This window comes from Plodia interpunctella, chromosome 5, assembly GCF_027563975.2.
Source record: "Plodia interpunctella isolate USDA-ARS_2022_Savannah chromosome 5, ilPloInte3.2, whole genome shotgun sequence".
Classification (NCBI taxonomy): domain Eukaryota; kingdom Metazoa; phylum Arthropoda; class Insecta; order Lepidoptera; family Pyralidae; genus Plodia; species Plodia interpunctella.
This window is the reverse complement of record NC_071298.1, coordinates 2,679,378-2,692,242: the sequence shown is the minus strand read 5'-3', so window position 1 is coordinate 2,692,242 and position 12,865 is coordinate 2,679,378. Positions and strand designations below refer to the sequence as shown.

General features: G+C 34.1%; 1 protein-coding gene across 3 annotated transcripts in view; it reads left to right on the top strand.

Moving 5' to 3' along the window:
• 5-HT2B (5-hydroxytryptamine (serotonin) receptor 2B) overlaps positions 1–12,865 on the top strand; it is a 69,600-nt gene that overhangs the window by 24,171 nt on the left and 32,564 nt on the right. For all 3 annotated transcript variants that reach the window (XM_053745666.1, XM_053745665.1, XM_053745667.1), the window contains exon 2: positions 2,182–2,600. In XM_053745666.1, coding sequence (XP_053601641.1) covers positions 2,285–2,600 — 316 coding nt within the window. In that variant the 5' untranslated portion in view covers positions 2,182–2,284. The remainder of the gene's footprint in view (positions 1–2,181; positions 2,601–12,865) is intronic.

Genomic DNA, 12,865 nt, shown 5'->3' with positions numbered 1-12,865 from the left:
CCCGAAGGACCATAAACAAGCCTACTGGATTGCTGAGATCAGACGGACCGAGCTTGGTCAATATGTTGTCAATGGTATACAAAATGCACGAGCCGATAAGGGATATAACCTAGGCAGGTGACGGGCAACAATAGCATATCCAAAGAGAATCTCATGAAAAGTTTTTTAAGCTAACCCCGGGTTACGCGGGGTTACAGCCCTGAACGGAAACAAAGAATCTTAAAAAGTCACAAATCACGTTTTCTATAACAGAAATAAAAGTAACAGCGATTTACCCGAAACGTGCTGGTTTACGTTCCAAAGTTTTCAGTATGCCAGATGTCGCGTGTTACGGAACGGAGCCTTAGGGTGCGTACACACAATGCTGTAAAAAATTGTTTAGGGCGGGCTGTGACAAGGATTTTCGATGGGTTTTGAAATGCGTCTCATATCCTCAAGGAATCAGAATAGGGTTATCAAAAATTAATACAAATTTAACGATGTATTGTTGCATTTTTGGGGAGGTCTCGATAATATGACACAATAAAAAAATATACGTATTATTAGATAAATTCAATTGAAATTAATAATTTATTTTTTTTTAATAAATAAAATTTCTATTGGACTGACCGATGCCTTCGGAGTTATATTTTTAATAAATACCAAAAAAAGTGCACGTAGGTACAAACTCACACTGAACTTCGCAAAATTTAATCAGCCGTTAAAGTTGAAGCTCTAAAAATTCTTCTCAACTTTAATGAGTTCGAAAGAATCTTGCATTAATTAATAGGTACCTTATCTTGTTTCGAAATTATACTTCTTTATTAGATTAATTTTATTTTTGGTCTTATTTTTTTCGTCTTATGATTGAATGTGGAACCTCAGACATTGGAACCTCAAACACTATTCAGCGAAAACATGTTTCACCGAAAATTTTTGTTTTATATCTCAAGTTACTTAAGGTTTATAAACATTTTCTTACTATCCTAACCTAATGTGTCAAGCGGGACTGAATTTGCTAATTAATTTAATTCAAAGTTATCTAGATTTTGAGTTAAAGTAGGTAACTAAATATTTTTTCGGTGAAATATATTTTCTATGAACTGTAGATGTTGGAAGCGGTGGTGGTTTAATAGATCCAATCCTACTCAAGCCACATAATTTTATATCCCAATCTGGCTTCCAATTAGTTTACCTGTATTCGGCGAAGGAAATCATCATGAGGAAACCTGCACTCTAGTCGATAATTTATTATCTAGTGTATGAATTGGAGAAGGTAATGGCGAACCAAATTAATATTGCGAAGAAAGTCGTTAAAGTGTGCTTCATTCAGCTTAATGACCACGACCCACGGTCATGAATAAAACGATTGAAGATTGATTAAGCATATTAGATGTAATAAAGGTTCCTACAATTTTTTTTATATCGTTAATACATAATGCACATTGTCCAAAATTATTCTTGATTTACGTACCTACTAGCTTCGCACCGCGGCTTCGTTTTCGTAGGAATTTCGGGATAAAAAGAAGCCTATATTTTATTCCAGGTACCAAACCTTGTACCAAATTTCTTAACATCAACTTCTACCCGTGTACCAAATTTCGTAACATCGGCCCAGTACATTTTGTGTGAAAGATAACAAACATATACAAATTCATCCTCACAAACTTTCGCATTTATAACATTAGTGGGACTTACTTCGTTCGTACAGTAAAATTATACACAAAAGCGAATTACTATAAAATTAATCATCATTAGTTTTCTTCATGTTTGGGACCAGTTAAATGGGGAATTCCTGTAAAGTCCCAGCTTATCACACGTCCCAGCATCACAGGACAAAAAGTAGCCAAGGAAATCACAGTCATAAATTATAAGGAATTCCAGGGATTTGCAACGAAAGCAGAATCTGGCGAAAAACGATCTTGCCATTTGCTAAACAGACTGAATCGGCTTCTTACCATTAGCATTTCAATTCAACTTACTACACGGATTAAAAATAATGACATAATGTAAATATTATTACAAAAAATATGTTTAATTTTAGTTTATTGGTACACCAATAAACTAAAATTAAACATATTTTTAGGGTTGCAGAAAATGGAAATAGTTAATCTACCATCATGGAATACATTCCATGATGGTAGATTAACTATTGCATACATCTCCCGCTCATTATTAATTGAAAATTATCTTTCTTTTCAGATTACTATAACAGAAGCAGTCATGGACCTCCCACGAACAGTATACCACATATACGAGATAAGATGAAACGCCCAAAACATGTTGAAAAAGAAAACACCCAACAATGTATGAATTAGGGTTCTTCCATTCAAATGATAATGACTGGAGCTTCAACTACTCATTGGAGTATAATATAGTCGAGAGAAATGGCAGCGGGAATGTGACAGAGAGGGAAGATCCCGTGGTAAACAATTGGTGGGCCTTGATAGCTTTGGTATTGGTTGTGTGTACAGCCGCTGGAAATGTACTGGTCTGTCTTGCTATATACTTGGAGAGGCGGCTGCAGAATGTCACAAATTATTTCTTGATGTCTTTGGCGATAACGGATCTGTTGGTCGCCATTTTGGTAATGCCTTTGGGGATACTGACACTAGTCAAAGGTAAGATATTTTACAAGCTCTTATTTAACTTGTGTTATCTATAATCAAAACTGTCTGTATGTAATAAAAACTTGTAAAATTTCACATAATTCAGAGTTGAAACTTTTCACATCGCTTGAGGTCCCAAGACAACGTTTTAATGTAAAGCATATCCTGATGAATCGATAATCCTAATAATCCTATATTATCCTCCCTCGCACAGTCCATATATCTCTTTCTTGGTCTCCCTTTTCTTATTCAATGTTATTTTAGTTAAATAATCTTCTTTATTCATTATATGTGCATACTAAGTCAATATATTACTCCTTTATTCAACAAAACACTGTAAAGTCTGGATATTTCTTCAAAAAACAAAAGAAGTTCGTACGTCTTTGTTTTTTGAAGCGATGTCTTCATCGCTCTCTTATTCTAGAATTAACGGAACAATTCATTTTCTTTATATCATCTTGACGAATTCAACTTTATTTCGGAGTCCGACGAAAGTTTAAATTGCATCCAATTTGGCATAATAAAAATTTAGATTCGTATTTGTTTAGTTTATTATTTGAGTTCTATTTATATTGTTCGTAACTTGTTTATTTTTAATACTTTTGCTAAAATGTATACTAATATTATAAAGAGGTAAGCGTTTGTGACTTTGTGATTTTGTATGTTTGAGGCGGGTAATCTCCGAAACTACGGAACCGATTTCAAAAAGAATTTTTGAACCATTAGAAAGGTACATTATTCAAGATTGCTATAGGCTATATTTTATCCCAAAATTCCCACGGGAGCGAAGCCCCGGGCAACATCTAGTACGTTTTAAGTACGTTTGTTTTCAACAAAATTATTTATTTTATTTTATTGGATAATTTGGTGATCACAAGAATTAATAAGTACAAGTATATTTAATCTGTACTGTATGAAATCTTATTAAATTTGACTTATATAACTGATTAGAGGACAGCAGTTATATTTTTTGATATATTGTGTAATTGGTTAACTATATATCTTAAATGTACTCTTGCATTCAATGATGGTCCAGTCAACTTAGACGTTAACTTTAACCGCGGAAAAACGCCAAGTATGACATTTTATCTAAACGAAGCGACGACGGCGCGCAATTCAAAGTTAACTTCAAAATAGACTGGTGCAACCCACCCAAACAAATATCGATTCTTTTTACTTCAAGGCTATTTTCAGTCACTTAAAATGTAGGATAAGTGAAGGTTATAACGAATATATGGCAAAGTCAGTAATTTAAAGTGATTATTGCACAGAAGTATGGTTTTAATCCGAAAGAATGGAAAATTGCATGGAAAGCTTTTACATTTTGTTAGCAAGTTCCTAAGTTTCTAGTTTTTAAATGCAATTATTTATTTGATATACTAGTTTTTAGACGACCTCGGTGGTAAAGTGCTTGCCTCTGATCCGAGAGGTCCCGGGTTCGAACCCCGGTCGGATGGGCCTTGAGGAAAGTGATATTTTTCTGATTGGCCCGGGTCTTGGATATTTGTCTATATATGTATTTGTTATAAAATATAATACCGTTGAGTTAGTATCCCATAACACAAGTCTCGAACTTAATTTGGCACTAGCTCAATCTGTGTGATTTGTTCTAATATATTTATATTTAGATTTTCTAACGGCCCGTCCCTTCTTCAAGTATTTAAAAACTCTCATTAAAATCTGTTGCGTGGTTTTAAAGGTCTAAGCATACATAGAAACAGACAGACTGCGGGAAGCGACTTTGTTTTTTACTACGTAGTGGTTATATAAATAAAAAATTGCCATTAAACTTTCTCCAACCCCAAATTACTACATGACCTTATTGCAGTGGTCGAGTGGCGCCAATTACACTTGTACGTAATTACGAAGACGGTGAGCAGTGGCGTAGCTAGCAGAGGGCTAAACCGAGCTATGCTCCGGGGCTCCAAGTTCAGAGGGCTCTCGAAAGTTGATGATAATAATAAAATATTAATAATAAGACCTCCACAGATGTAGTCAAAGTTTTATTTGATTTATATTTATTTTAGAAGATACGGTCGTCATAAAGTTTGCCATTTTGTGATGCAGCTGCCCATCACTAACCCATTTCCTTTTCAGCTATTTGGAATGGTCAAAAACCGCCATTCTCGGTTAGATGTGCCAGTTAAATACTTAGCGTTTTCCTATAGTCGGCTCTTACGACACCGACACAGGAAGACATGGGACGGTTCTATTCTTTCCCCGGCACCATACGGTACTCACCGAAACCATACGGTACCAACGATTATGAAACTTAGATGGCCCTACATATTTTTTGCACCAGGACCTACGGTTGCAAAGCTACGTCCGAGTTACTGGGTCAAATTACTGCAGTTCTAAGCTTTATTTAGCGCATAGTGATCGTTGGAAAGTTGCATGCTATTTCACTTTTATGTTTCTGAAAATGAGACACGAGTTTTGAAAGTATAATGTGATGAAAAAATATTAAAATTGACCTGTCTATACGGGGCAGTGTTCATGAAAGCACTTAAGTTTGAAAATTATAATGGTATTATTTTCAAAATTAAGTTAAAAGCATATGTGACATGTTTAACAAATCCATTTAAATAAGGCATGAAGTTCCTTTCAACCTTTTCTCGTTATAACATTACCTACCTACGTTTGGTATATTTTCTTAGTTAAGTGAAATTTTAATATGTAGTCGTATCTAATTAAATCTAAAGTACTTATCATGATTATTTTCAGTATAGAAAAGATGAATTCTTTAAAAAATGTCAAACTATCCTGAAAATCTTCACATTCCCTCAAAGTTTTTGCCAAACAAAACACCTACTCGACTTAAAAAGCTGACATTTAATACATACCACACTTCACTATAAATCTACATAGGTTTTTAGAGAAGTCACTCCATATCGAAAGAGGAAACTAAGGGACAGAAAGCGTTAAGAGCTGATTCAAGGCAACAATATCAGTCTCAAGCAGAGATGACGTGAGACAGGCATCAGTTGTAAAATCAGCCGAATCTTTAAATTTTAATAACCATTAAAATTAAACCTATTTTTAACGCTGACCCGGACGGCGTAACAGTCCGGATTTTAACCGGAAATACGTGACAATGAAAATGACATCATAAAAACTGGGATTCCCCAAGCCTATACAAGTAAGATCACTAAAAAACAACTAAATACTTATTAGAGTGGGTAATGTGTCCAATTTGACGTTAACTTTAATCTGCGCAGGTTAGGGTCAACGTCAAAGTTGATTGGTGCAACTCACCCTTATTTGCTAAAAAAACAAGATCTTCGGTGATCTTCAACTGTTGAAGCTACCTTGAATTCTTCGTTTTTTACAGTTTGTTTTATTTCTGTTTTCCAATCTTTTTCCTTTCAGATAAGTGATTGGATCTTTTTTCTAGAGAGAATTATCTTTCCATTTGAAAATCAAAATAATCTTTTTTAGAATTGTTCATACATTCGATGAATGAATTGAAGGTATAATACATAATATATAAGCTTATTACCTAATTGTAATTTTTGACATAACATTTGATTGTTGTCAGCAAGATTGTATAACATTCAATATTATGACAAAAATAATGTCCGAGCGATAAAACGTTGAGGAGTTCCCACGTCTGGAGCCGTTCCCGTATTTATCACAAATGTATTATCACCCAAACTAAACGCCTGTACAAAATTTTATTTCAAAAGATAAAGTGAGAGATCTCTCTCAGATTTTCCGCAGTAGTTATTTTCGATGGAAAAAATAAAAGTAAAATAAGAATACAATTAAAAAAAAAAACACCGTATTAAAACCAACATACCTTTTTGACAAAGTAAATTTAGATTACTCGTAAAAGCGAAAGGCCCAATAAGCAATAACCTCGTATAGCATATCAAACTATATCGTACCATAAACACTGAGGACGTAACCTGAAAGTTGGGCCATAACGTTAAAGTCGTTAGCCCTTGGGACCCTTTATGGGTGGAAGTTTGGAGTGCCGCGTCGAAAATAATTTGTACGACACTTGCGTTAAGATGTATTCATATTAATCCGTATTCATTTGTTTTTAACACGCAATTATTATGTACTAGCGTTTGCCCGTGGCATCCGACATGAATTTCCAACGGGAACATTTATTTTTCCGGGATTCAAGTTACCCTATATCCTTCTCCTCCGTGCTTGCCTCTGAACCGAGAGGTCCCAGGTTCGATCCCCGGTCGGGTCATGATGGAAAATGATCTTTTTCTAATTAGTCTTGGATGTTTATCTATATAATGTATTTGTTATAAAATATAGTATCATTGAGTTAGTATCCCATAACACAAGTCTCGAACTTACTTTTAGTAATTTAAGTAATTGAAATTTTGCATACATTTATTTAGCATATTATATATATATATATATGCAGGCAACTACGTTTTATATTATATAGTGATATGCCAACCTTCGTTTAATAACGCAGCATCGTCAACTTCTTTATCACATAAATCGGTTTCTTTCATCCGGTGTCCTGGGTGAGAGACAAATTCGGTAACTTCGCGTTTAGGGGTGGTCTTTGTAACTACACAACCAATATTCAAAATTTTTTAACCGGTAAACAACTACATTATTCTTTATTGACATGTTATATCGATATCGTCACAGGAGCGGACCCAAAAACACAGCTAGTATTGTGACCTATGTCTTGTAGCGTCGTGCTGTGTGCCTTTGCTCAGCCAGGCCGGGTCAATGTAAACACTACATCAGTAGTAAATACATCGTAACGTACACTTTGAGTTCTCGGAGCTCAGCCATCATTTATATGAATGATGCACAGACCGTAATGCCAGCGATATTTTTATATTCTGTGTTTTGTTTGTGACGAAAAACTACGGCTTTTGATATTTCTCTTTCCTCTGTGACATTTTTTTGCATGTCATTATAATAATTATCATATATTCATATCGATGAATTTTCTGCATTACATATGTGTCATTTTTATTACAATTAGGTTTTACAAAAGTAATACATCATGTCGTTAGTGACATTTTAATTTGTAATTATTAAACTAATTTAATTTTTAATGTACCTTATATAATAAGTATTTTTTTTAATTCAAGTAATTTTATAAATAAAGTAATGAATAGGTAACATAAATTCTGTTAGCACCACAAAGTCCGTATAAAACATTATTTGATCACAATTATATTTTTATATAACGTGGACAAATTATTGATTTAAATGTATCACAAATAGAATTAACAATAAACACACACGAAATTACTTTACGAATTTACTTTATATTCATAATTAATAATAATTGTTGGCTTGTACTTAAACTCTCTCTCTTATATCTGCATGTTCCCTGGTGTGTTCGGGGTTGTGAAGCCGCGAAGCTGGTATCAGCGTAAAAAACATCTTAAAATGTTGAAAAATAGCAATATTTTATTCTTATGTTCGTATACATGGTAAGTAGCAGGTCACCGAATCAATTATGTTGACCTTTGCTTCATGGAAATATATTCCGTCGCCGAAAGTACATGGTGGTTGATGTAAAAATAATAAATAAATAAATATATTAGGACAAATCACACAGATTGAGTTAGCCCCAAAGTAAGTTCGAGACTTGTGTTATGGGATACTAACTCAACGATACTATATTTTATAACAAATACATATATAGATAAACATCCAAGACCGGGGCCAATCAGGAAAAGATCATTTTCCATCATTACCCGACCGGGGATCGAACCCGGGACCTCTCGGTTCTGTGGCAAGAACCTTACCACTGCGCCACCGAGGTAATCGTCAATATAAATAATAGCATAATTCGATTGGTATACAAACTCATATGACACGAATAGGATTCGAACATGGGACCTCTCAGTTTGCCTTACTAAGAATGTTGAGTTATACAAAAGCCAATCATGAGAGTGGCTCGTATAGCACGAAAATTACTCTAGATTTGCGGCTAAGGCTGCGATTCCACTGAAACAAAGCTGTGCGCTGACGTGTAAAAATCGAGCAATCGCGCGGACTCGCTTCTATGTGAACGAGCCTTAATGCGCCTTCCATGACTTCTTCTTTGACGGAATGAGTCTTTTAACCGAGTAGAATGGAATTTTTGAAATATATAGACATTAATCTAGATGCACATTTAACAACAAGATTACGACTACCCTTTAAAATTCGGAAAAAATGTATAGTATGTGTTGACGAATTTTATATGTTGACGAATTTTCACACTCAATATTATTTACATTTTCGAAAATTTCATTAGTAAAAATGTTGTATTAATTTTCCCTACCATTTGTAATAATCATAATGTTTATTATATATACATGCGCATATGCGCCCCGGGGCTTCGCTTCCTTGTAAATTTCGATATAAAATTACCATGTGTTATTCCAGGTTATATTCTACCCGTGCACATACAATAATAATTTCATAACAATCCGTTCGGTAGATTTTGCGTGAAAGAGTTACAAACACACTCATACATCCTCACGAACTTTCGCATTTATAGTATTAGAATATAAATTTACCAATTACAATGAACTGTTCAGCTTTTTTTTTTAGTAAACAAAAATGGTTTATGTTATCATTTCCGATGTGCGTTAAAAAGACGAAATAAAAAAAATATATATTTCCTTTTTCAATTCTATTTAACACACGAACTATTGGTCAAGTTTATCTTCCCTTACTTCCCTTGTTACACTTTTTCGTCCCACATCAAAAATCCTCAAATGACAGCTTCTAGCTGAGCTAAAAGTAAAAATGCATAGCTACATCAAAAATATCAGACATTTCCCAGACGATTTTTCAAGCTTCGTGTTTAAAATAAATAGTAATTCATATTCATAGAAGATAGATTAGTGAGATAATTCGTTTAAAATTGGTTGTAGATTGTACTTAACTGATAAATCGTTGAACTAACCATAAAACTACGTCAAACTTCACCTCATTTAAACTGAATGATAAGAGTCAAGGTTGCTCTTTATTTCGTCAATCGATTTTGTCGATCCCAACTCCTATTCTGATAGTTTCACTGATTATTAATAATTACAATATGTTTTATACATTTATTACATACATTTATTTTATCTCGAAATAAAAAGTAAAAATTCTATCTAGATCTTTAAAACTACGCAACGGATTTTGATAACATGCATAATATTGCACCCATGCGAAGATGGGGCGGATCTCTAGTAAAATATAATTTAAAATAACTTCATTGCGATTTATAGTATTGTACCACAGTTATGTAATATGTTCTATCTGCAGCCAGCAACTTTATAGAAATGTGGGGAGAACATTTCCTTTTTCCCATAGTATCCTTTATGAAATTTATTGTTGAACGATTTGGATAAAAGGTTGTAAATAGTATAAAACAGCAGATCGATCGACAGCACGACTCATGCATATCTTCCTTCAAAATAAAAAAATAAATACTTTTCGGCTAAAATCTGTCAGTTGTGAAGCAAGACGCACAATCAATTTGACGTTTCAGAATTCGCCATGGCGCGAGTTTGGCATTGATAGATGGTCTGTGTTTAGGGTGGGGATATCGTGCTACGAAATTCCTGATATATTATGGAGTTTAACATCAACAACACATGTGGTCGTTCCAATCAAAAGGGACCTTATGGCGGCTGGCACTTAGGTCTTTATTGCCGTTGTTCGAATATAAAATAATGGCGTGAGTGCCGGGCGCCATAAGGTCCGATTTGATTTGGACGACCACATATAACTAAGTCATAAGTAACTTTATATCAGCGGTTTCAGCAGTTACATAGATTGTGACGGGGCGAAAAGAATAACAAATCATTCTGAACAAGAGTTTTAACTGATTTTGTACAAGATTTTATTTTAAAAAACTTGTATATTTAACGTAACTTGTTTTCTGTATCTAATTAGTTACCTGTAGTGTAGTCTCGTTTACATTACAGTAGTGGCAGGACCGCCATGTAAGTCGGTTAATGCTGTAAATTAAATGGCCATTCAAGAATCTTTATTGCTTTTCTTGGCATCAGAGCCCAGTCTGCTCGGCAAATTTTTCTCCTCCACCTTTCATCTTAGTTGCCAGACCAATTAACGTGAAATTTGATGGTGCAACTCAACATTATTGACGTCGAAATTGATGACTTTTCGACGTCACTCCAATGAATTCTATCAAGATGTACTCCGTTACTAAATCCATGATCGGAAGATTACTGACGTACAAGTTTTTGTTCTATCATTACACGTGCCTTAAATTAAATCTAGAATATTTCGACCGCTGGATCTTTCTAAATAAATCCCTCATCATCCATCAACCTAAGGTTTACAAATCTCCCAACAATGGCCGGTAATGGAGGAATTGTATTCCGTTTCACGCTAATGCTACAACTAATGCCTTCATTAGAAGGAACGTCGATTCCTGGATTAGAGAGCCATAGTTGAGCGGTGACATGCTGCGCATGTATAACACTGCGACAACATACATCATAAGCCACAAGGAGCTTGAGCTTGGCTCAAATTCATTATTCTTTATTCAATTTAGGATGATTTACATCACTTATACTGCCGGCTTCCAAAGCGCAGGTGAAGAAGAAGCGGCGCAACAAACTTCACCGCAGCCTTTTCTCCAAGGACGTCAATTAACAAATATAGGTCTTATACATATATTTAAAATTAGAAGGACGAATTTATATCATTATTAAAAATGTCAAAATTTGAATTAATAAATAAAATAAAATAAAAGTTGTATTTCCAATAAAATTATTGGAAATTGTTACACAAAAAAAATATAAATAAAAAGCTAAATGTACAAAACGTACGTAATCATATCATAAATCAATTACACTTGTTATGAGGACACTGCACCATGCTTGGGCCAAACATTATTGTATTTTACAAAGTACTTCTTTTATACTTCTTTTATATAATTTCTAAATTTTTTGTCGTCGGCTGTCACTCGATTGTCGTTAGTCTATTAACTTTTAAGAAGTTTTCCGTCGCTAGTTCGCTCGATCATTGAAATCTGTACATTTAGAGACAGCTACAATACGGTACGTAACATTAAATCAAGTCAGATAAAAAGTAATAAAGATATCTTTATTATTTATTTAAACTTTATTGCACAAAATTCGTGAAAGTACAAAAGGTGTTAATGCTAAAAGTATTGTTTAACAGTTTAAAATTTTTGAATGTGCTAGTTTCAAGTGAATTTCATATTAAGGCATCGCGCCACACAGCGTTGTATTACCGTATTTGTCGCTCATCTAGGACACCGAGTTAGGTCGTTTTTTATTATTTTTAGTTACTTTTGTTGGGATAGATATTGGGGAGATTAAGTACAGTACTGATTGTAGTGAATCAAGTACAACTAGTGTAGTTTCCGCCCTAGAATAGGACCGATCTATATTCTATCTTACAAGGTGATTATAGGGTTATAATAAATAATTCCCGAAGAGTTTTGACGTCAGGCAGGTAGCAGGTTGTAAATTCACAGACGAATCTAAATTGAAATATTTAGTGTATTTAGTACCCGCAGTGCGCGGGTTTCCTCACGATGTTTTCCTTCACCGGAATCAAGTGGTGGTCAATGAAAACTACTATACATGAGTTATTCCATTCATTCTTATATAAATTCATGTGGGAGTAGGATTCGAACTTGGGACCTTTCGATCCACCGGCGGGCGTCTTAACCATTACGCCACCACCGCTTCGGTTCGCTTTCGCTTAGTAGACTAATAGCTACATAAAAATTAATTAATTACCTAAAGCTACATTTCAAAGTACTTGTTAAAAGCAATTATAGCTTACTGAGCAGTTACTATTCCCATGCGCTGTAACCGTTAGCACTACAAAGCAGCTCTGACCATTGGTTTTAATAGCCAGTACAATAGCATTTTGGTAGTATAATAGTCACACTAAAGTGTTCATTGTCAGAAATGGTTAGATGGTTGTGCTTAAGAGCAACGTCTTCCGGCCACACGCCCATATAAAAAGACAAAACGTTTTTCAACCCCTAAATATTATTCATTATATTTTATTGTGTTATTAATATTATATTTAAAAAATATATATATAGGGTTACCTTTTATCAAAATTTTCAAGAAATTCAAATTTATTGATAGTACTAATAGTCACTATGTAAGTAAAAAACTTCGTCGAAATTAGCCGTTTTAATCACAAAAACATACTTTTTTTAAATGGAATTCTAGACACCTAAAATATATTATGCTGAAATAATTAATAACAAAATCAAACAGATTAGCCATGATTTAGTTTGTAAAAACGTCTTTTTCCAAAACGCAAATTTTATCAAAAATATT